Source organism: Diceros bicornis, chromosome 24 (genome assembly GCF_020826845.1).
Source record: "Diceros bicornis minor isolate mBicDic1 chromosome 24, mDicBic1.mat.cur, whole genome shotgun sequence".
Classification (NCBI taxonomy): Eukaryota; Metazoa; Chordata; class Mammalia; order Perissodactyla; family Rhinocerotidae; genus Diceros; species Diceros bicornis.
The window spans coordinates 15,699,602-15,724,674 of record NC_080763.1 but is presented as its reverse complement, the minus strand read 5'-3'; the positions used below and the strand labels follow the sequence as shown (position 1 = coordinate 15,724,674).

At 35.0% G+C, this 25,073-nt stretch overlaps 1 protein-coding gene across 8 annotated transcripts in view; it reads right to left on the bottom strand.

Moving 5' to 3' along the window:
• Positions 1-25,073, bottom strand: part of GPHN (gephyrin) — a 648,078-nt gene that overhangs the window by 172,731 nt on the left and 450,274 nt on the right. For all 8 annotated transcript variants that reach the window (XM_058567151.1, XM_058567147.1, XM_058567152.1 and 5 more), the window contains one exon: positions 2,916-2,958. In XM_058567151.1, the coding sequence (XP_058423134.1) occupies positions 2,916-2,958 (43 nt within the window). The remainder of the gene's footprint in view (positions 1-2,915; positions 2,959-25,073) is intronic.

Sequence of the window (25,073 nt, the reverse complement as noted above, 5' to 3'; positions counted from 1 at the left end):
AGGATCCATCGATCTTTTGCTTTGGCACATTTTTTTTAAAATTAATTAATTAATTAATTAATTTTTTCCCCCCAAAGCCCCAGTAGATAGTTGTACATCATAGCTGCACATCCTTCTAGTTGCTGTATGTGGGACACGGCCCCAGCATGGCTGGAGAAGCGGTGCGTCGGTGCGCGCCCGGGATCCGAGCCCGGGCCGCCAGCAGTGGAGCACGCACACTTAACCACTAAGCCACGGGGCCGGCCCAACACACATTTTTATATATGCTAAAAAAGAAGTTGATTATAACTTTCTTTATGTTGGCTACATTCTGGAAATGTCTTCTTTCAGGATAGTTAATTCAGTAAATAAATGAAAAAATGACTAAAGTGGAAGAAACAGTAGGGGTATACAAGAAGGATTAGTCACTTTGCCTGGGGGGAACTCAGAGGAAGTGTCACAGAGGAGATCACACTTGAACAGAGTCTTGAAGGATAAGTAAGAGTTTTCGAGGAAAACAAGGGGAATGGCTATTTTACGCAGCAGGAGAAAGGGTCCAAAGGAAGAGAGGCAGGACATAGCATTGAGAGAATGGGGAACTGCTAAGGGTCTATATGACTGCAATAGAGTAGCATATGGCAAAGGAAGAAAAAAAGAGAGACAAAAGTAGACTAAATAAGCAATGAGATGTTGAAATTAAGAAGTTCTGAGGTAGAACAGCTTATGGTGATGAAAGAGTCCTGGGTGTGGCTATGGGTATGAGTATGAGTTACAAAGGAGTGTTGAGAGGAAAGACCTTAAACTTACAGAAGTCAGAGAACTATCATGCTAGGATGTTGGATGGGCTCTCTACATGGCTCTAAATGGCTATATGGGCTACCTACATGACTATTTCATCCTAAAAAAACATGATCAGAAAACCTGGACCATAATGAAGTCCATCCAAAGTGATTAATAGCCAACAAGCCAGTAAGGGCATAAATGAAATAGAAGACAATCCTAACAACACAAAGATCCATGATAGGGGTGAAAAAGGGTTCGAGGAAATCTCTTCTCAGAAAGAAATTATTTTTGTTCCTAATCACCATAATCACTGTTAATGATCCATCATACTTTCAGGATCAATAATAAATGGAAATCATACAGTAATCACCATAAAATGTCATTTTTTTAAATTTACCATCTTTATTTTTATTTATTTTATTTTTTTTGTGAGGAAGACCAGCCCTGAGATAACATCTGTCACCAATCCTCCTCTTTTTGCTGAGGAAGACTGGCGCTGGGCTAACATTCGTGCCCATCTTCTTCCACTTTATATGGGACGCCGCCACAACATGGCTTGACAAGTGGTGCATTGGTGTGCGACCGGGATCCGAACCCCGGCCACTGCAGCAGAGTGTGCACACTTAACTGCTACACCACTGCGCCAGCCCCTAAAATGTCATTTTTAAAGTTCATTTATCTCTATTGTTTTATTTTAGTGAATATTCAATCATCACTCCCCTGACTCTTAGGTTTCTCAACCATAGGTCTTCATAAGGGATTATAGGACTTCATATCTCTTATAATTGAAAAGCCTCCCTCAGATTCACGTTTGTCAAATGTCATAGAAACTCACAAAAGTATACAAATTAAACATGCCTATTTGCATTTAGTTTTATATAACTATAATATAAAGGTCTTGGGCCAACAGCTGCACTGTGCTTGCCTCTCAACTCAAGGGTTTCAAGCTAAGGTAAGAGATTCACAACACCAACATGGGAAAAATTTACATTAAAGAAAATAAAATAAAACATGAATTTTTGCCAATTTGAAGTTCTCCAATTACTTTTTTGATTGTTAAATAATACAGACATTCTACTGGAAATATAAATCATCCCATTTACTAACACTCCCAGTGGCCTAAGTGAATAGACCCATTTCAGTATGGTCCACGTGTATCTCTTGATAAAGATCAGGAAGAAGATATGGAAGATATCATCAAGCGACAGAGAACAATATTAAAATAATTAGCACTTATTCAGCACTTTTCTCTTAGGATCCCAAAGCTTTTAAGGCACAACCTTCAATGTCACATCATTTTAAGGATATAGGTAAGGCAAAGCTATTTTTAGTTCCTTTTTATAAGATAGGAAAATGAATAATCACAAAGTTAAATGACTTCAAAGTTAATGTTATTAGTGATCAAGCAAAAAAATAAAATTAAGCTTTCTTCATACTTGGTTCAGGGCACTATGTTCTAAAACATGCTGCCTGTGAACATAAAATCTTTCAGGAATTCATATTCACAAAATGATAATGACGTACCCTCTTAGGAGTCACTTTTTTTTTTTAAGTTAGATTCCTTTAGTGGACCCCATTAGTCTGTTTTCAAATAACTTTTTGGCAGTGGGGTAATTAAAGAGGGTTCTCATCTTAGAGCCGCAGAGGAGCTCATTACCACCCTAACTAGGACTGCTATCCAAGCTCTGCTCTCAGCTTGCAAAAACACCTGGAATAACGGAAATGTTGATTAACATATCAATACTAAGATTTTTAGAAGGTGAAAGCCCTAATATTCACATTCTTTTTTTTTTTGTGAGGAAGATCAGCCCTGAGCTAACATCTGCCAATCCTCCTCTTTTTGCTGAGGAAGACTGGCTCTGGGCTAACATCCGTGCCCATCTTCCTCCACTTTATATGGGACACCGCCACAGTGTGGCCTGACAAGCGGTGCATCGGTGCGTGCCTGGGATCTGAACCCGGGCTGCCAGCAACAGAGCACACACACTTAACTGCTACGCCACGGGGCCGGCCCCCCTAATATTCATATTCTTGATGTAAACTTTCCTCGTTGCTCTTCTTTATTTGTTCACCAAAATGTCATTTTTAGCTCTCCTTCCTGTTGAACCACAAGCTCTAATTCAGTAGTCTATCTGAAATGATGACATACTCACTGGCTCTGAGAATGTTCTCCTTGCTGCTGCACCTGGACTGGACCTGCAGAGAGAGCATAAAGTCAGTAATTTAGGGCTTATAACATAGATAGCCAGATATGTATGCATACTTAATGGGCAAGCTCCTGAGGTCTAGAAGCAAAGGCTTTATATATCTCAGGTATCAGAACATGTTAGTCAAAATATGTTAAACTTGTTCCATATATTTTTTATTTATTCTTTCCTTAAAGAAAGAACTGACTTCTAGAAAAAAACTGGGGGTACGGTATTGTAAATGGGACAGAGGTAAAACCAAAGGCAATTTTTATTGATATGTATTTGAAATTAGCATGTGGAAAAAAATTCAAGTTACCACATTTTCGGTTGTGAATACAGACTCTTAATCTTAAGGCACTGTGTATATCTTTTGACTAGAATAATAATGCAATTCAAGTAATAAGGTTGTAATCAAATATTCCATTGTAGTCATTTTTAATTACATATGTTAATGAGGGGACAATAGAGAAATCCTCGTACACAATATTTATGTGTGATTCTAATGACCTTTGTTATTTATTCAAATATTTTAAGTCAAAGTGGAACATTCTTTTAAATGTTACAAAACTGCTGAATTCAATAGCCATGTTGGATGGCATTAACACTCGTCAATTTCAAAGGCAACTGTATTTAGACTCCACAGCTCCTCTTCCCACTCCGCAGCAGCTTGCCCCAAATGGATATATACACAAATTAATTTCTATCGCTTAACACAATCTACTATTGTAATGAAACAACTTATGAAAGGAATGTTGCAACTTAGGGTGGGTTATGGTTGTCCTTCCCTGAAAAAAACAATTGTTAATGTTTAAAGAAAGAACAATAAAAAAAATCACAAACATACACACAAGAAAAACACACACACACACACCAAAAAAAGAAAAAAAAAGGAAAAATAATTTCAGATGTTAAAATTATTCTCTTTTGGCCCAGATTGTTTACTTAGTTTTAAATACACTGGAATGAAGAAGCTAATCTGGAAGATAATATTCTTATATTCTTTTACTCAGAGGTTTTATTGAAGGACAATTCTGGACCAAATGGGAAAGAAATTAATGACTACTTAAAGAAAACAATACAGGGAGGAAGACACAAGAGAGAGGAAAAGAAAAAGAGAGAGAGGTTTGAGGGAGTAAATCTAGACGATAGAAAAGAAAAGTATGGGCTTATACAAGGGACAATTCATAAATGCAGAATGTTCTGCTATTTCTTAATGAAAATTCATACCAAGAGGGTAAGAATGACTAATGAACTTGCTGCAGAATAAACAAGCAAGTTGGCATACCATGGAATGAAGAAAGTGTAACTATACCACTACAGCCTCAAAGGAGAAAAGAAACAAACACTAACAGACAAATTAATAGACAAGCTTAATAAAGAGATAAACTACGTTTTAAAAAGCGATTCAAAGAACACAAGAGAAAGCTAAAAGATGAGAGAAAACTCCGGGAGAGAGGAGGAAAAGAAAGGGGAAAATGTTGAAAGACAAAAACAGAGTTCAAAGAAGTCAAATGGAAGTCAAGAAAGTCTTCAACAAGATGTAGAAACAGAAGGAGCCCAAACCCATAGCGCAAAGCAACGTTTGCGAATGGAAAGCAGCTCCTTTGATCAGTAATAGTTACTCTTAAGTCGTAGCCTCTATTCCTCCAGAGTTCATCTTTAAGCCCTTCCAATCTAGAGTGGAGCTAGTGTATGGACAGAAACAAGAGATTTACAATGAACAGAATAGTTCAGATGAATAGTTCAAATTGTCTTATCAAATGTTTCAACAGATTTATATAATGTCTAAATGGAAATGGTGGTGAAGAATTAGCTGGCTTAACCAAAAAACCCAAACCAAACTAAAACAACAATTAAAAAACACCCTCTCCCTTCCTTAGGTGGCTTAAAAAATTAACAAAAAATTCATTCATAGCATGAATTTAATAAAGAAACCCAAGTCTTGCTTTGTGGCACCTCAGTTTAGAACTATATATTTCAAACAGCTTTGGAAGAGAAATTTGGATGATGAAAACAATTCAATTCCCTAAATCTGAATATTCATCTGGGTTCACAAATTGCCAACAGCAGTATAACCAATGTTTTCTCATTTATATTACATTGGCTATTTGATCCAGATTTGAGAGAAATTACTTTTAAAATCAATGACTACATGAACTTCTTTACTTTCGTGATCTTGAGTGTATATATTAAAAAAATGATGGAAAAAAATTAAAAAAAATATTTATGCATGTAGTGGATGCCCTTTTCTCTTGCACCATGAAACTGGTCATCTTTATAATATCTACTTAATTTTATAAAGTCCCAATATTAAGAGTTTACCTAACTCACAATGGGATTTACTTGAAAGAAAAAGTTGAGAAACAAATATTATTCTTGTTCAAACACATATGGATTATAAAGAAGGTAACACAGCTCTAGCTCAAGTTTTATGGTTTGTTATTTTTTTCTTTATCTTACTCTGGCTTTTTACTCAATGGGGAGAAAAAAGGAAAGTCTGAAAAAGAAAATAAAACAGAGAGTTGGGCCTAATACCAAATTTGTCAGGGTTTAAAAAAGAAAGGTATGGTTATAGGATTATCTATTACTTGATTCTATTGGATTATGTTATTTTACTACAATTAACATCTGATTTTATGGTGTTGACAATTAATTCCCCTTTCAACTGGAATCAAAACTAAAATAATGTGTAGAAACAGTATATTATATTAAAGTCAAAGGAGGAAATTAAAAACACAAGAGACTTACTGAAAATATAGGTATTCATTTACTAATCAAGACTGCTTTCAGACATTAAATAATTCATTTAGTTCATTTCAACATGTGTTTACACGTGTAATATAATTTTTGCTGAAGATCACATTGCCCATTAAGAAATCTTAAGCCATGAAACAGAAAACAAAAGGGGGGGGAGAGCACGTAATAAATGGTAAGGAAAAAAAGTGAAATGCTTTAAACGAAGCTGAAAAAATTATAACAAACAATCACAATCTTTAGATACAGTTAGAGAAGTGACTTACCTTATGCTTAGGTCATAACAAGAATAGCACAGTGTTTAAAGTCAGCTCTTCATTATGGGAGGTACAATTGAAAGCCATAGGTTATAATAACATGAATTGCTACACAGAAATGAAGACTTTTTCAGCCCAACATGAAAAGCTAACTCTTATGGGTAAACATTTCAACTTATGTTTAATTAACATGAAGAACAATCGAGGGTGTAAACATCAAAACACATGATCTCACATCAATAAGAGAGAGACAGCCCAATTTCTCAGGAACACAGATTTAATCTGTGACCATAATCTGTGACACATAAGGGAAGGCACATCACTCTAACATTGAAAGATGCATGCACAATGTATAACCAACCACTGACAATCCCCCTACCCAACCCCCCAGCCCACTGGTACACACACAAGCCCACTAAGATATAGGGAAAGAATGTAGTGCCAAGCTGTTATGAAGAAAGCAGGACACACGGAAGCGCAGCAGTGATCATGTGATTTGAGAGGTGTTCTTCCCTTAAACCATCCCATCACCATGCTTATTTTAAAGAAGCCAGGAAAAGACCCCCTTCAATGCTGCAGTAGCTACGAGCCCCCAGCTTGAAGCTAGTGTGTGGAATTTTGATCACCGTTCCCTGCGATGTCAGGGGCTCTCCAGTGGAAGCCAGATGTATAACAGCAGTTAGTGGGGTACAAATGTGTGAATAACAAACATCCTTTCCCTTCTGCCTTTCACAGAAGTGAAGGAGGAGAGAAACAAATGAAATAAAACCCATGTTAACAATAGGTTCATAACAATATAAAGATGTATAAATATTAAAATGGAGATTACATCTCACAGCAGGTTAATACAACTCAGGTTTCATAAAAACGGCCTCTATTTTGCTGCTCACCAGGCTAATTTGTATTCTTTTTCCTTGTAAATACTTGGAATAAATCTATACAATATGGCTCATATTGAAAAATTCTGAGCAGTCGGTTAGATGGGGTCAAAGTCAAGAACAAAAGAAGTCATCTTCTTTGATGGACATTAAGAAAGCCCTCTCTTTCTATTTTTAGCATGCTTTTCCTGGCCAGCAGTCACATTTTAAATTTGAAATTAAGCTTCTGTAAATCTGCTTACTTATGTAATCTGAGATATTCTATGGCAATGGTTTGGAAAGACCCAATTTAAATTTTAATCATTTTACGTTTTAAAAAGCAAACAACAGAAAAGACTATTTAGAAATTGTCACTAAGTTTCCTAGGTACTTTACTGTCAATAAAACTTATTTTAACATGGGCTTTTCCTGTCAATAATAGGGTCATATCAGCTCATTAGAAAAATTTCAGCTTTGCTTTCCTATTACTGATGATAGTGGTTAACTTTATCTATTTTATTTTTTGTATGAGATGAGTTTTGATTCATGTGTGGCATGCAATTTAGTTAGCAGATTTTTAATTGTTCAAAGATCATTTATTATATTACTATTTTCTCTCCCTCATCGTCTTCTTAGCAGGCCAGAATATCTTGACCTTCCCTCTAGCATGCTTTAATATTTTAGGCTCTGGGCCCTCCTTTAATCTATTTCCTCATGGGGAAAATAAAGACTATTATGGGGCTCAAAGGAGATAACACACGTATCAGCAATTTTTAGCTATTAAGGTGGAAACAAGTAGTTATTATGATCAGTGGAGCCACTGACAGTTGTGAAATAACTCTGCAATTACATACCCTCCCCACCGTTAACTTCCTCATCAGCTCAAAACAGAGGCAAATTCTTGTTTTTGACCCAAAGAAAGAAAAAAAATCCATGTACAGTTATGTTTTTCAATGGAGATTGACTAAAACTTTTTGGAAATTTCATAGCCATATGGCCACATGTACTGGTAGAAATGCAAGCCATAAAATCTAAGGCATGGAACAAAGTCTGATCTAGCTCCTCTAAAATATTTCTTGCATTTTTGAGCTTTTGACCTTAGACAAGCTATTTCCTCTCTCTGGAATACTCTGTGGCTTATTTTCTGATCTAAATACTATTTGTCCTTTAAGATCCAGCTTAAATTGTACCAACTGCAAAAAATATTCCCCAAGTTCCTCAATCAGAAATAATTTCTTCTTTCCCTAAACTCTTTTAACAGCTTTATTGAGATACAATCTACCTAAATTCACTCATTTTAAGTATACAGTTTGATGACTTTTTGGCTGAACAACTATTACCACAATCTAGTTTTAGGTTAACCTAAATTCTTAAAGCCTCTTATCTGAACTTCTACTATAAGAGTTATCATAATTACTCATATTCCAATTATTGATCTGGGTCCCCAGTGATACTGTAGGTTCTTGGAGGGAAAGGACCATGACTTTAGTTCTCTTTATATCTCCTGCTATGTCAAATATATGGCTTTGTACACAGTAAACATTTGCTAAATCTGAATGTTTATTTCGTAGTAATTATAGTTTTATTCAATCTCAGATTAAAATTTATTTTTTATAGTATAAGTATGATCATAGCCATTCCTATACTATCTTAAAAATGATTTTTACTTATTTGGGTCTGCTAATATTAAGAGATATAATATGAAAGGTATGTGGATTACAGCTATGAAACATCTCGTATCCTACAGAATGATCTTAAGAATTTGGAAAACAGTACTATTAATGCTACTTAAGGTTAATCAAATAGTGACATTTGGAGTCCAATAAAGGTTATTCTATATCAAAGGTTTCAGGTCAGGTTAAGAAGATTCCTTATTTTCTAGGAGAACAGGGTGTTCTATATCTCATATAGTCAGGTCACTAGAATGACAGAGATGATAGAGATTTTTGATGCATCACGGCCCTTTTGACTTTAATTTTTCTACTTTATTAAACTTATTTAAGAGTAATCTGTCTCTGAAAGAATAAACTCATCGAATACCCTTTACCGAGAAAAATAAAACTCAAGAAGATGGAGAAAAAGGACCTTATTGGCATTTACTCAGATTACTTGCCTCTTTAGCCTACCCAGAAACAGAAGGAAAGAAAGGTTTGATTTAAACAACATTAAGCCAACAACTCTACAATCTCAGACTTTTCAGTTCTATTTCTTTCTCTTCATTTCTTATAGCAAAAATGGAGAATTGGTCTAGAAAAGCTATCTTCTGTTATTCCATTCATTTATCACTTTATCTGGATAAATTAGGATACAAGTATTTGGCTCATCTGAGCCAATGACAACTCATTTATGTTTAATTAGATTTATGATATCACAACACACACTCAACTGAAGAATTCAGAGTTTTGCTTTATTTATGACATGAAAATGATAAAGGGAACATCCTTTGGAATCCAGTGGTATGGTTTCTGATATTGGTTTTTCCTTTTCCTAGCTGTTTGACCTTAGACATGACATTTGACATCTTAGAGTTTTAATTTCCTCATCCATGAGGTGGGGAAAATTAAGTAGGATAATGCATGTGAAAGTGAAAACTATTGTAAATGAAAAAGAGCAATATAAATCTAAGTCATTATTATTATCCTTAAGTTTATTTTAAGTCACCTACATTTTATATAGGTAGAATCTGAGGCACAATGAGAACAAAGAATTTGCTCCAGATCATGCCGTGAATCAAAGACAAATAACAGACTATACTTGCCAATTTCTAGATGAAAGCTTCAGAGAAAAAGGCTGAGTTAAGATCTGAGGTTACTCCTGCAAGGATTAACCTAATCCTCTTTTGTATGATTTTATTCCAGTTATCTCACCTCTATGGGACTTAGTTTCCTCATCTGCAAAACGAGGATGTTTCCAGGGGTTTCAACTGAAGTTGATGGACCCCTTGAGAGAATCTGTGGATAAAAGTCAGGGGTCCACTCACTGGGATGGAGGAAAAAATTACAATTTTTATATTCACCAACCTAATTAAATTTTATTATTTTCTTTCATTATAAGCTTAGGTGACGAACCACAGTAATATTAGCAGAACATATTGCTTCAAATTACTGTGGATATCAAAATATTGCTCATGTTCACCAAGACTTCAAATTACAGTTGTCTAATGACTTGTTGCTAGATTTTGTTATTTAACGCATTTAAAAATAGGTAGTATTATTATATCACAATTTATTTTTTATAGATATTTTGATGATTTCAATTTAATTACTTTTCTTTGTACTCCTATGTATTTTACTTATATATTTAAAAATTTTTTTTGAAAATAAGTCTGTAGGCTTTGCCTGATTCCCAAATGGGTCCATAGGAGAAAAAAGGTTAAAAAACTCTGAACTAGATAATTTCCAGGCTTCCTTTTATCTTTAGGATTTTGTGGCTCTAAGAAACCTTTCCCACCTCCATCTGCTGCCCTTTATCAAATCATATATAAAAGAAGTCTTTCTGTTTTTGAGAAAATTATATAAAATTAGTCACTGAATTAACCAATTGCACATTTAATATACCATATAAGAATAAAAAAAGGAACACGGTTATCAAAAAGTTAAAAAAATTTCAGGCTTAAAAAACAATTCTGCTTCACTTGGCTTTCCCCATTCGTTTAGACAATTAATTAAATGCAATAGCCATTTAATAGCCATGACATTTAAAACTCTCAAACCAAAGGTGAATTTCCATACATACACACACACATACACACACACATATACATACACACACAAGTGTGAGTATGTATCCATAATTAATTATTCTTTGAACTCTTAGTCATGTGTTGATCACAGGTAGACAGCAACAATGTTATTATCTATATATAACATAAGCCTTTGCAGGCACACAGACAATATCTATAAGCAATACAATTTCACAAATCTTTTCCAGAGGACCATTCTTAAATGTTTTCCCACATTTAAATGAAGTATTATCTTATATACCACTGAGCCTTCTTAAGTCCTAGGTAAATGTGCAGAATTCTTCTTTTTTAGTATTTACTTCTTTTAAAAGAAGCTAGAACTATGGCAGGTTACATAGCTGGTAAAGTATAACTACAATTGAAAATCAAAAGCCTACTGATGCTGCTGTTGTGTATTGGTTTGATATGATTTCAAATCCACTTGTTTATGACAAGTGAGTTATTTTAATGCATTTGTTTATGACAAAGATGAAACTTAAGTTGTTGTTTTTGATATAAGAATGAAGTAAGTTGTGTCAAGATATCATCATCTCATCTATTGTCCTTGATAAGAGCTCAGTAGCCCAGCTGCTAAGGGGCTCCTCTGGGGGCTTATCAGTAAAAACATGTGAAAAAGTAACTATGGCAAGGGGATATTTAGACTATAAATACCAAGAGTTTGTGAGAACTATTCGAAAGTTTTGGTCTGGGCAAGGCACACAGACACACAGACAATATCTATAAGCAATACAATTTCAATACAATTCGCTTAGTAAGAGATATTATCCTGTATGCTACTTTTTGCTGACCTAAATAAACTCTCCTTAGGCCTTGGGACATTAGCTCCTACCGAGGCAAGGGTGATTCCCCTATTGGTAGTGGTGAAAGCCATGCAGCGCCCTCTGAAGATTATCCTACTTGCCAACACTGGCGCCATCATTCTCTAGCAATGTGCTCTTGCAATGGGGGACTTTTCACTTTTGTTTTGCACTCGCAGCAGGATGTCAGCTCTTGGTTGGTCAAGCCACCTCTCCTGAGTGCCTACTCGTATAAAAAGGTACACCTTGAACTGAATTTGAACTTTAATCCTTTCATCTCCCCTTCCTTGGAACAAAAGTATGATTAATCTATCACTGGTTTGGAGTATATTATTTCTTTATTCGCTTACTAAGAGATATTACCCTGTATGCTACTGGCTTGTAAAACTATTATAAATCCTACAGTGAACCTGTGTTAAATAAACTATTGGCAAAGACAGTCTCAGTCTCAGCATAATTTTGCCCCTTAAACCAAAACAGTTGCTTTATAGCTAACTTGGTGAGTTCCTTATTCTCAAAGAGAATACTATAATATGTATAACATACCTAAGAACAGAACTGGTTATCACCATGACTCAAGAGAATATGAATTCACACATCAACGGTGAATACTCTTAATGTATAAAAATTCTCCTGTATAAAGTTTTAATTCTAAATTGAGTCATTCTCAATGACCTCTAGAAAATTTGTAAATCCTAAGCTGATCTCCCCTTGGTACCAACAATATTTCTGAGTTGATGTTTGTTCTGAGAATTTCAATGGTGAAAAATATGAGAAAAATATACTACCTAATTATAAATATAACAAAGCTAAATAAAATTTTTTTGTTTGTGTGAGGAAGAGTAGCCTTGAGCTAACATCTGATGCCAATCCTCCTCATTTTGCTGAGGAAGATTGGCCCTGGGCTAAGATCTGTGCCCATCTTCCTCTACTTTATATGGGATGCCACCACAGCATGGCTTGAGAAGCAGTCCGGTGGTCCGCGCCTGGGATCCAAACCTGTGAACTCTGGGCTGCAGAAGCGGCGCCCGCGAACTTAACCGTTACGCCACCAGGCCGGCCCCAATAAAATATTTTTTGACTGGTAAAGATTTTGGATCATTCATAACACCATTTCCCAATCTTCAGATGAATTAATTGATTATTTTACAGAGTAATTTATCTTCATTCTAGAGATAGAAAGCAGGGATTGTTACTGGCTTTAGATCACACAGTAGAGTAGAAATGGAACTTAGCCTTCTTGACTTCCAAATTCATTCCTCTGTGCACTAGTAGATGACCCTATCTTTCTAACCTACCAATGGCAATCATTGCATTTCTAATCAGACCTTGAATTTTAATTGCCTTTTTGCTCTTGTCTATTTCTTTTAGCAATAGGAACCACTCAGAATAGGCATATGGATGTAGAAGTTAAGGAAAACTGGTATAATGAAAGGCAGTTTGGGCATTAGCACTCAGGAGCTAGACTGCCTGGATTTGAATGTTAGCTCTATCATTATTAGCTGTTTAACACTGGATAAGTCATAACGTCTCTCTGTCTTTTTTTCTTATGTATAAAATGAGGATAGCAATACCTATCTCACAGGGTTGTTGTAAAGAAAATGAGATACCATGTGTAAAGTGTTTGCTTAGAAGAGTATCTGGCCCAGAGTGAACAGTGTATGAGTATTAGCTATTATTATGTTTGCTGTTGGTTACTGTTATCATCCTTTTGTTTGGATGATATTTTGTTGGGACTTGTAATAAAGAATGTGGACTAATTTCTTTTTGTGATTTTGACAGCTCTCATAAGTAAGATAAGTTTAGGCAACTATTTCAACAGAAAGCTTAAAAAAGATACTGATAAACTTTATAAAATACAGCCTAAGAGACAGACACAGTCAATAATATAAAAACTTGAATTATTGAGCATTTGTAATTATTATCATTTTCTGGCACTTCTGGAAGAAAGTCATATTGGTTTTCATTAAACATGAGTTTTGAAATACTGAGTTTCTAACTAGATTTAATACCCTCCTTGGTTTTTCTTGAAGGGTAGCAGAATATGCCACCCTAAAATGTACCTCTTTGGCATAAAGATTATTTTGAGCTGATTATTTTGAGAAATAGCTGATACAGAAGAAGCTCTGAAAACAGAGCGGAAGTTACCCTTTTGTAAGGGAAATTTATACTTTTAAAAGCGATTTCCATTTATAAGGGTGTCTCCCTCTCTGTACCTGGAAAAGAAGGATGACTCTAAACCACAAGAGAATCTTATCAATGGAGAAGGCACCGATTTAAGTCTTGCACAACAAACTTTACTCTTGTTTACTGTGCTTTTCCCGGTAATCTCCCCATAATTGGCTTCCCAGCCCCACCTCTCTTTTGTCTTTAGCTGAAGATGGTATTTAACCTGGTGGTTTAGGCTATCTTGGGACGTTACTCATTTTTCTATGGGTAGCTCCCAAGTATATATGAGGTATATAAGCTAATAAACCTCCATTTGTTTTTCTCTTTTTAATGTTTTATCACAGGAGGTTCTCACCCAAGAACTCAGAAAGGTAGATGGAAAATTATTTTCCCTGCCTACACATTCTTAAATGTCATGTCATATCACTTATTTGTTCATTAAAAAAACCCAAAACTACTGCTTCTACTGAGTATAATACTACACCATGTAAGAGCGTGGCTGCATTGCTGATCTTTCTACATCAAAGGCTGCTATATTGCAGTATAGATTAAAAAAGTTGTGACTTTTATTTCTCTAAATGATTAACTAGCATTCATAAGGCACATGGAAGATGTATAAAGTTTGCCTATACTGTATTAGTAAAAGAGCAATGACTTAGAAAATGTTTAGGAAGTTCCTTTGAGGACTGAAGATAAGAGCTAAGTTTTCTGAAGTCATATATAGCAACCATGTGTGGTGTATATTATGTTGTTAATCAAGTCTCTCATGATCTAACCAAGTAAACAGTTAACAAATGTAGTTTGATATTATTATTAGACTCTTCCTTACATTATATATGTCCTTTCCATTTTCTCTGAATTCTCAAGTTTTGGATGTTTGAGCTAAACCAAATGGAAAGGCAGAAAATCAGCTGCCATTAAAACTGAACTTTCAGCTTACAGAAAAGGGATAACTATGTTAAAAGTTAATTTTTTAAAAAAGTAAACTCATAACTCTCATACAAATATAAAATGAAAATGTGTCAAAGGTTTTATCTAAAGTGTTAATTAATGAGAGAACCAGAAAGACATTTGGTTTAAAGATAATTGGTTTAAAAGAGAATTAAACAAACATACATGCACGGACCATCATGAATGTTGAAATGAATTTTCAGATCAACTGAGCAAAAATCAATTGCAACTCCAACTGGACACAATCCTATGGATTAGGATGATTTGCGTTACTATTCATATACTACTATTAAAAAGAAACAACAGGCCAAAATGGATTCACTTGTACTAAGCCCCACGTCAGCAAACCAAGACTTAATACCTAACCTAACTGCAGTTTTAGTCTCTCCCAGGAATGTGACCTTTAACCAGTCAATCTGGAATTACCTGGTCAGCACTAGTGAAGTAATCTGACTGATAGACCCCTGCCTTCCCCCAAAGGAAGGTGACCTTACCTGAAACAATCCACTCTTTGCTAGAAACTTCCTTTCCCTGCCCCCTTCTGCCTATAAAAGCCTTCAATTTTGCATAGCTCCTCAGAGCTCCTTTCTGTTTGCTAGATGGGATGCTGCTCAATTCATGAATCATTGAATAAAGCCAATTAGATTTTCATATTTACTGAGTTGAATTTTGTTTTTTAACACTACAATTTAGTGTTGTACAATAGCTCAGACAATGAAAGGAGGAGATGACCCAGAAGGGTGCCCTAGACATGATAGTCAATAGTCTTTTTTGTCTATTTCAAAATCTTTCAGAATTTTACCTGAGAACTTTATGGCCTGGCAGCACCTATTAACAGAATTTACGTCTGTTAATTGAATTCTAGTTTACTTTTGACTTTGTCCCCTAGTGTTTAACTTCGGTTTCTAAGATTGTATGAAATTCTTCCAGTAGTCACTTTTAAATAGACTGTAGTTTTTGTTTTGACTATAATATTAAAATAGTAGTTTACCATATTGAAAAAATGGAATAAATTTATATGAAATGTACATTGTTTCTTTTTCTTTTTTTTTTGCTGAGGAAGATTAGCCCTGAGCTAACATCCAATGCCAATCCTCCTCTTTTTGCTGAGGAAGATTGGCCCTGGGCTAACAGCCGTGCCCATCTTCCTCTACTTTATATGGGACGCTACCAGAGCATGGCTTGACAAGTGGTGTGTCGGTGCACACCCGGGATCTGAACCTGTGAACCCTGGGCCGCCGAAGTGGAGTGTGCAAACTTAACTGCTATGCCACCGGGCCAACCCCACACATTGTTTCTTTTTAAAATATGACTTAAAATATAATTAAGGCTTAATACACAACAAACTTTTCCAGTTTTCTTTTTTACCCAAGTCTAATGAAAACTCAGTTTGAATATAACCTCATCTTGTCAAGATTCAATCATGAAAAATTCCTAAGGGAAAGAGAACCACCTATTAAAATCAAAGAAAATGCAGTGCAATGTAACATATAATAAGATAAATATATTGCCCATGGATTAGTACGTAATTAGGCATTATATTTTCTGGATGAAATTTCATTTTAGATTCTTTTTTTAAAAAAAGAAAAAGCTAAATAATCATGTGTAGAAAAAATCTGAAGAAGAAGGGATATTCTTTCTTAGAACATTGTTAAATTTAGGTTTATAGGTAATTTGAGTTGTCTCAGCCCATTTTAATCATCTTGCAAAATTTGCATTTGTTCCATCTACATTACTGGTTCTACTCCCTCATGCTAGTGTAAGTTCACATTCATGTCACTCATTCTCAGGATGTGCAGGATAGGTAAGATTATTCTAGTTGTGTGTAAATTTTTTTTTCAACATAAGTCCTATAGCTGTAGGTCCAGGGACATGTGCTAATTTGATATGCTAAAGCTGGAGAATTGTGTATGCAATAAATCCTTCTTTAGGCAGACAAAAAGCAGAAAGTTATGCCAGCTACATGACCCTGGCTAAATTAATTAACTTTTTAAGCATTAGTTTCCACATGCATAAGAATCAGGATAATGACACCATTCATTTACTGAACAACACTTTTTGAGCACCTACTCAAAACCAGGCTCTAATCTAGGTGCAGACAATAAAACATCAACAAGATTGACAGAGACCTTGCTACCCTGGAGCTTACATTCTAATAGGAGTAGACAGATAACAAGCATGTAAACTAATAAGTAAATAAGATAGTTTCAGATAGCAATAAGCGCTTATGAAGAAAATAAAACACAGTAATGGGATAAAAAGTGATTAGTGATAGGGTATAGCTATTTTAGATAGAGTGGACACAGAAGATTTCTCTGAATAGGTATCTTTTGAGTTAAAATCTGAGATGAGCCAGATGAAGCCAGCCAGATGAGGATCAAGGAGAAGAGCTTTCCAGACAGAGGGAACAGCTAGTAGTGTGCAAAGGCTCATGCTATGCTGAATTTCCACCTCATAGCATTGTTGTGATGCAGGTGGAACATTTGGTATTATACCTGACATTTAACAAACGATAAAGGTGCTACCTTTGATGATGATAATAGGGGTGAGAATGATGATGGCTATGATGATTATGACACCAACTACCAAAAGCCAGGTACTGGAACTACTCTCTTCAATCTGTCCTAGCCTGGAACTGTCTGCAGCCTCTTCCAGACCAAAGAAGAGTACTGTAATCTGTCAGAAGGGCCAAAGATTGGTAATAAAAAGATATAGTAGGTGTTTAGACTTAGGGTTCCAGCAAAGTGGGGCAAAAAAATATCTTTTGGAAAGAATATGATATTTCATAAAAGTCAATGTAGGCATCTCTGATAAAAGAGAATACATTTTTTGTTGTTTATTGAAGTTTTACTATAAATTTCTGCATAAAAGCTCTTGTGATACCATATTAATCCATGATAGCTACTACACTTGTTAGTGTTCTCAGACAGTGGATCTGTACTTAAGTAGAAGTTTTGAGGCATTTTCAAAGTTTATAGAAAAATGCATCACATAGGATATAATAATCATCAAACTAGTGAAAACTGAGTTATAAAGAATTTCTATTCTTAATAATCATCAATACCCATTTCCAGAATACATCAAGCTTCATTTGGAACAGAAAAATGTTATTAATCACGACAGGGGGTGTTTTGGTTCACTGTTAGTGCCTTTTGTTTCTTTCACCTTCCTGTTTTGCTCCTTTAGATTTCTTATATATTCCTAGTTTAGATCTACGACACTGTGGCTTGGTTGGGGTCAGTAAGAGCAGTTTTTGAGATATCTTGCCTACTGCTGGCCAGTTTATTTTATTGTTGTCTCAGCACAACAAACAGGAAAATGATAATATATATATATATGATTTGTGTATATATATAAAACACACACATATACATATATACATATTTAGTATATATACAGCATATATACACATCTAGTACGTGTGTGTATTCTATCTCCACCAGCACATACTGAAAATCATTAAAATCATGCCACTAAACCAATGTCATTTTACAAATAAATATAAGCAGAAAGAAATCAAGGCAAAAGAGCAAAAGGGATCCTGAGAAATAATTAACCCTTCAAATGTAGGGTCCATATATGCCACACATGTGGAAAGGATATATTTCTAATTTTCTATCATATAATGTATTCTTATATAACGACAATTCTACGCAAAGGGAACTTGAGCTTTGTCATAATTCTTTTTTTTTTTTTTTTTTTGTGAGGAGATCAGCCCTGAGCTAACATCCGCCAATCCTCCTCCTTTTTTGCTGAGGAAGACGGCCCTGGGCTAACATCGGTGCCTATCTTCCTCCACTTTATATGGGACGCCGCCACAGCATGGCTTACCAAGCAGTGCGTCGGTGCGCGCCCGGGATCCGAACCAGCGAACCCTGGGCCGCCGCAGCGGAGCGCGCGCATTCAACCGCTTGCGCCACCGGGCCGGCCCTGTCATAATTCTTTAATTACTAAAAATATGTTAAAAGATCTAAAGAAATTATAATAAAATATTAATATTTGTTAAATCTAGGTGGTGAGTGTATGGGTGTTTGTTATATTATTTATTCTTTACTATATATTTGAAATAATTCATTAAAAAGTGAGCACTATAAAAAAAAAAGAAAAAAGGGAACTGATTCATCAAAGGACATTTTCATGAGGCTACCAATACCCATAAACTCTTCAGGCTAGATTTCTCAAATTTAGAATTTGGGATCATCTGGATACTCTTTTGCCCTTTTTATTTTAAGAGCAAACACAATGCCAATGTTTTCAGCCCCTATACTTTTCATTATTTTTTTCCTTCACTGAGTATATATTGAACTGAAAATGCTGTTAAACTGTAACTACTATTCTTGACAGTTTCACCATTAACCAACTTACTCCATCTACCCTTCCTAGGGTTGCTTCAGGTAGCTTTGCTGTGCCTTGCATTGCTCAGTTACATGAGGAATATAATCAAATCAAATTCTACAGAAACTCACCCACCAGAGCTTTCAAACTCTTAAATCTCTCATATACTAGCTGTTCTTAAAATTTTTCCACATAGGGAATTCTTTAACGATAATTCTTCACTCTATATATGCTTCTTTCTTCTTTATTTACTCTACATTCTCTACAGAACTCCCTACTTTCTCCTCTCTTTTCTTCAATTCACCATCTGTATTATTTCTTTCTGTTAAATGTTAACAGCAATAAACGTGGGGGAGTTCAAGGGTGATTTTTTTCTCTATGCTTATCTATAGTCTTCATTGAACATGTGAAAAACAAGACAGAGAAAAGGAAAGAAAAATAGAAACTGCTATTGAAAATGATAGACATTTGATTTTTAAAAAAATTCTAAAATTCAAACCTTTTAGTATAATATAGACTGATCATTATATTATTTGTTCAAATCAGTCTCATTCAATTGTTGACAGATTTATTTTGAAACATCAACACATCTTTCCTCAGTCCTTCCCCTGCATGCTATCTGCAATAAGATATTTAGGATTAGTTTATAGTCCATAATCATAGAATAGCTTTGAAGCTAACTGGCGTTACAAATCTGTAACGCTGGACTCATTAGCATTATGTTTTAACTCATCTAAGCGGAAAAAGGCACATATCTTCTTCTTATAAATAGTCTGTTCACAGAGACATCGGATGACTTAAATTTTATAGGTAGAAATGTTATATCTAATTCCTTTCTGCTAATTTCATCCAGATCATCTCTCTCATATTCCTGTGAGCTAGTTGGCTTAGAATTTAGGCACAGTATATGTTGGATCACCATATTTAAACACTAAAGCAGCTCTGCTCATCCCATTTTGTTCCTTTACAGCAAACCAAGATCCACATATTAATTTTAACAATTATTAAGATTCATACTCTTTCTCAGTGGCTGAGATGGGTTGGGTTATTATTCATTGAAAAAGGAAAGGAAAACAAGAAACAGCTAGAGATAAAGAAGATAGGTAGTGTCTCTTAAAAAAAAAACACACATAAGGAAAGGGAAAAGAAACACAGAAAAGAGTAAAGTGTAGGGAACAGCAGTAAAAAAGTGGGTGAATGGGGGCCAGCCTGGGGACATAGTGGTCAAGTTTGCGTGCTCCACTTCGGCAGCCGGGGGTTCGCAGGTTCGAATCCTGGGCATGGACTTATGCACCACTCATCAAGCCATGCTGTGGTGGCGTCCTACATACAAAATAGAGGAAGATGCACATGGATGTTAGCTCAGGGCCAATCTTCCTCAGCAAAAAAAAAAAAAAGTGGATGAATGTAAATGAGGTAATAAATAGTGAAACAGAGATTCTTATAGATTATTCTCCTCTTCATACTTCTTACTTCAACCTTCACAACACATGGCAGACCCTAAAAACACAAATATCATCCCTGATCTGAAATTGTCTTTGAAAGTCAATAGGTCATAGTCAAAAGGGATAGCTTATAAAATTTAAAAAGGTTTGTGTGTGTAAGAGAAAAGATAGGTATTTTGAATCACATCATGACTAATCTCAAGAGCAGTACCAAAATTTCCCTTTATGGATGGGATGTTTAAAAGGAAGCCAAAGTGATTTCAAACATAACTCAAGGTAATGACACAGTATGACTACATCTACCAGGATTAATGACTCAGTAAAGCAAAGCCCAAGTAGATATCTCTAGCTGGGGAACATTTCAGACCAAAGCCTTGAAACAGAGCTCAGTTATGTCTGTAAGTTAGATAACTGCAAATGAAAGGATAGTGATATAGCTGGACTGAAAGAGTGGTACTTATATGCTCAAGAACACTTTAGAAATGCTACTATCACTGACCTGTAACAGCGAGAATGGCTACAGAGACCCTTGCTATATGGTGGCAGTTGAGGCTGAATGAATAACCCAAGATTATTTTGACTTGTTCTTTGAACTATTGAACTGTGCTACATGGCTCTAAAACAGATGAATTTGGGAGATTACAGATAAACTTGCAATGTATAAAGGGAAATAAGTTAAAGGAGGCCACTTAGATGATTCTGAGCTTCTGGTCATACAACATTTTTTGTTTGTTTAAACTTCATTGTTTGTTTAAACTCCATATCAAAGGCTAGAGTAATTGACAGTTGCGTGGTTCAATTATTGTACTTACATTAATTTTATTTAGGAACAAATTAAGCAAAACTTAATAATTTCTGCCCAGAAAAATTATTTAGGAGTATAAAGATTAAATTCCCAATTTCAGGACTATTCACTTGCTTCCAATCTTTTCAACATGAAACTGTGATGTGAAAGGAAAAAAGGAAGATTCTTTTCTCCACTTGGAAAAATAGCCTCTAGTTTAATATTTTCTACTGAACAACAACAAAAAAATGCATACATGAAACAAGATGAATGCTTAATAGAACTAACGAAGGATGCTGATCACTTGATCATTAAACCAGTGCTCCTAATAAACATTTAAGACATTGAAGGCAATTATAAGGTTTGTTTAAAAAACAGTTTGGAACTGTTGTGGATATAAAGGAGTTAAGTCATGTTTGATATATTTAAAGCCAGATGATTAGGTTGTGAAATCTGATGGTAAGACAATTAAAATCAGTCCTAATTTGACCGAAACTACTTCAGACCCTGAGTCAAACATTTGAGATTGAAGATTGACTCAATATTTCCTCATAGAACCTCTTTCAAGTCTCAATGGCATCCTTTTTTCTCCTTCCCACTCTCCCACTCACGTGCATTCTTGGAAGGGCTGCTTACCCCCACAACTGAAAAGTACCAGTGACTAACTTAGTAGCATCTGATCGCAGAAGACCATTTTTGCCTCAGTTCTCACTTTTATTCCTGAGGAAGTCTCTTCTCTGTCAAGCAGTGTACAGAAGCTCATCATTAATTACTGCAGCTTCAATACTAAATTCAGAGGGCTAGATTGCTAGAGGAATTTTTTTTTTAGTGCAGATATACACAGCAGCCTTCTCAAAAGAGCCATGCATTAGTTAATGCCATGCTTCTCAACAAGAACAGTTAGCCATGGCAGCTCAAACAGAATTAGATTTAATTGTGGTGTGCTGGGATAGCAGCAAGTTGTCAAAGAAAAAAAACAAGGCAGCAGCAAGCCCGATTTTCATGACTCTACACAATACTGAGTGTAGAATGGCATGGACAAAATTTCAAAAATAGACTCTTCTTTTCTTACCCTAAGGCAGACTTGGAAACAGGACAAGGAAACTCACTATTATAATTGAAAACTATGGCTATAAAAGTCTCTATGAATCTGAATTCCATTCCGGGTTTCATGGAACGTGAATCCAAAAATATCTTTAAGGTCTCTCTGAAATCACCCTTGTTCTCTCTCTAAGTTACTGCTATGCTCTGCAACTATTTAATATGGGAAAGTTAGAATAAGTCACTATTCTCTAAATACTGAAGTAGAATAGGGAATGAAAAAACCAGGGCTTGTTTCCTTTCTCTATCCCTCCCTTTCCTCTCTTTTTTCCCCTCCTTCCTCTTTTTTTTCCCGTTCTTTTATTCCTTAAAATGCAAAATATTTGAGTACCACTATACCTACTTTCTCTCCCCTCTCATTTCCAAGGGATATATGCAATATTAGTTTTCTTATGCATAATACATATCCAGATGGTTTATTATAAAATAATACTATTTTATATAATAACCTTACTATGTTTCATAATTGTTGGCTCTCTGTAGTAACAAAAGTCACATGGAAATTAAGTCAAAAGCACTTTATTTAAAAGGCAGATTCATAAATGAGGCAAGCACATATATATCAAAGTGAGTATACGTAACTTCAATTTCATATATTTCATATATTTCAAAGTGTGTGCATGTGACTTCAAGCTGTATGTGATTTCAATTTATCATCCAATACATTGATATTTACTCCTGGATAAAAAATACCTCACTGAAACATAAGTCTGGTTCCCAAAGTATTTAAGCGGAAGAGAATTAAGTCAATATGATAAAATAAGCATACCTATGAAATACTCTGACATTGTATGCATGTAATTATACAAGTTGAAGTTTTCAAAGCTAATGGAAAGGATATTACCCTACATTCTCCATTTTTATTTCTAGCTTAGCCTATTGATGATGATAGGTTACCTTGTGGAAAAATCCTCAACACTTTTCTATAATTCTTCATTCTGTAATTCTTGTTAAAAATGAGAATAAAATGAAAATTCTGTCTTACATGCTGTGAGAAGATAAAAGGATACTATTAAAAAATCTCTCGAAAAATAGGCAAAGTACACATAGGATTATTAAGGCTGTAAAAATTACAGATTAATCTACTCGGATAATGATAGCCACAGCTGTAAAATAAGGTAGGAAGCATTTATTAGATAACACAAGTGGCTAAAAATACATGGGAAAGATTATCAATATGATTAAAATGGATTCCATAGGATTCAAAATATGAGCTTAAATTCAATGAAGGGAACTTAAAAGATATCAAATTCCTTTTCATAAACTATATCTCCTTTGCACATGCTATGCATTCTGACCTGTCATGTTTACTGGAGTCCTCTCTCTTTCAGGGTCTCCTATACCACTCAAATGTATTAGATAACGTAGCAGAGGAGAGCCTTTTAAGGGTGGAAATTTGCATTCTCCTCCAATAAGTAATGTTAATAAAGAGTAATATCACGCTTATTTCTCCTTTCCAAATAGGTCTGTACTTAGCAAATAAATTAGAAAAGCCTTACCACCAACTTAGAATAGCTGACACCATCTCTGTATAGAGAAAAATGTGGCCTAAAGAAATATTATGGCATTTTTAAAGTTATATAATAAGGCTCCAAGAACTCAAATCTTTTCTAGGAAAATCTGCCTTAAGCAAGTTCTTTTTTGGGACTTAACAATAATTTGGTAAATTTCTCATCAGGGAAATGCAAATCAAAACCACAGTGAGATATCAACACTCATCTGTTAAGTGCTGGTGAGGATGTGGAGAAAAAGGAACCCCTGGGCACTGTTGGTGGGAATGTAAATTTGGTGCAGCCACTGTGGAAAACAGTACAGAGGTTCCTCAATAAATTAAAAATGGAACTATCATACGATCCAGCAATTCAACTTCTGGGTATTTATCCAAAGAAAATGAAAACACTAATTCAAAAAAATACATGCAACCCTGTGTTTCCTGCAGCCTTATTTACAATAGCCAAGATATGGAAACAACCTAAGTGTATATCAATGGATGAATGGATAAAGAAAATGTGGTGTATATATATATATGTATATACACACAATGGAATACTACTCAGTCATAAAAAAGAATGAAATCTTGCTATTTGTGACAATGTAGATAGACACTGAGGATATTATGCTAAGTGAAATAAGTCAGAGAAAGACAAATACTGTATGATTTCACTTACATGTGGAATCCAGAAAACAAAACAAATGAACAAACAAAACAAAACAAAACTCATAGATACAGAGAACAGAATGGTGGTTACCAGAGGGCAGGAAGACAAGGCGGGTAGACAAAATGGGTGAAGGGGGTCAAGAGGTACAAACTTCCAGCTATAAAATAAGTAAGCCATGGGGATGTAATGTACAGCATGGTGACTATAGTCAATAATATTGTAGTGCATGTTTGAAAGTTGCCAAGAGAGTAAATCTTAAAAAGTTCTCATCAGAAGAAAAAAAAATTTGTAACTTTGTATAGTGATGGATGGTAACTAGACTTACTGTGTGATCATTTTGTAATGTATACAAATATTGACTCATTATGTTGTACACCTGAAACTAGTATGTTCTATGTTAATTATACCCCAATAATAAAACCAAACAATAATTTGGTGAACTTTTAAATAACTCCTCCATGACTATTTTGTGAACACAGGATCCAAGAATGGTGATTTTCCTATAGGCTTTTTTGGGGCTAACACTGAATAGCTTTAATTTTCAGAGCCAAAGGCATTTCCTTGAGTAATATTTTCAAACACCACAGCCTGAATACATTGAACATGACTTTTTAAAAAATAGATAAAATCCTCAAGTGAGGTCCCATACTTAATTTTTGCTACATTCTCTATATACCTAATATGGCAATATCTACTCTGTAGTGTAGATGCTAAATAGATACTTGATGACTAATCATGACCTATTGGTAGTATTAGCAAAACTGAAAGTAT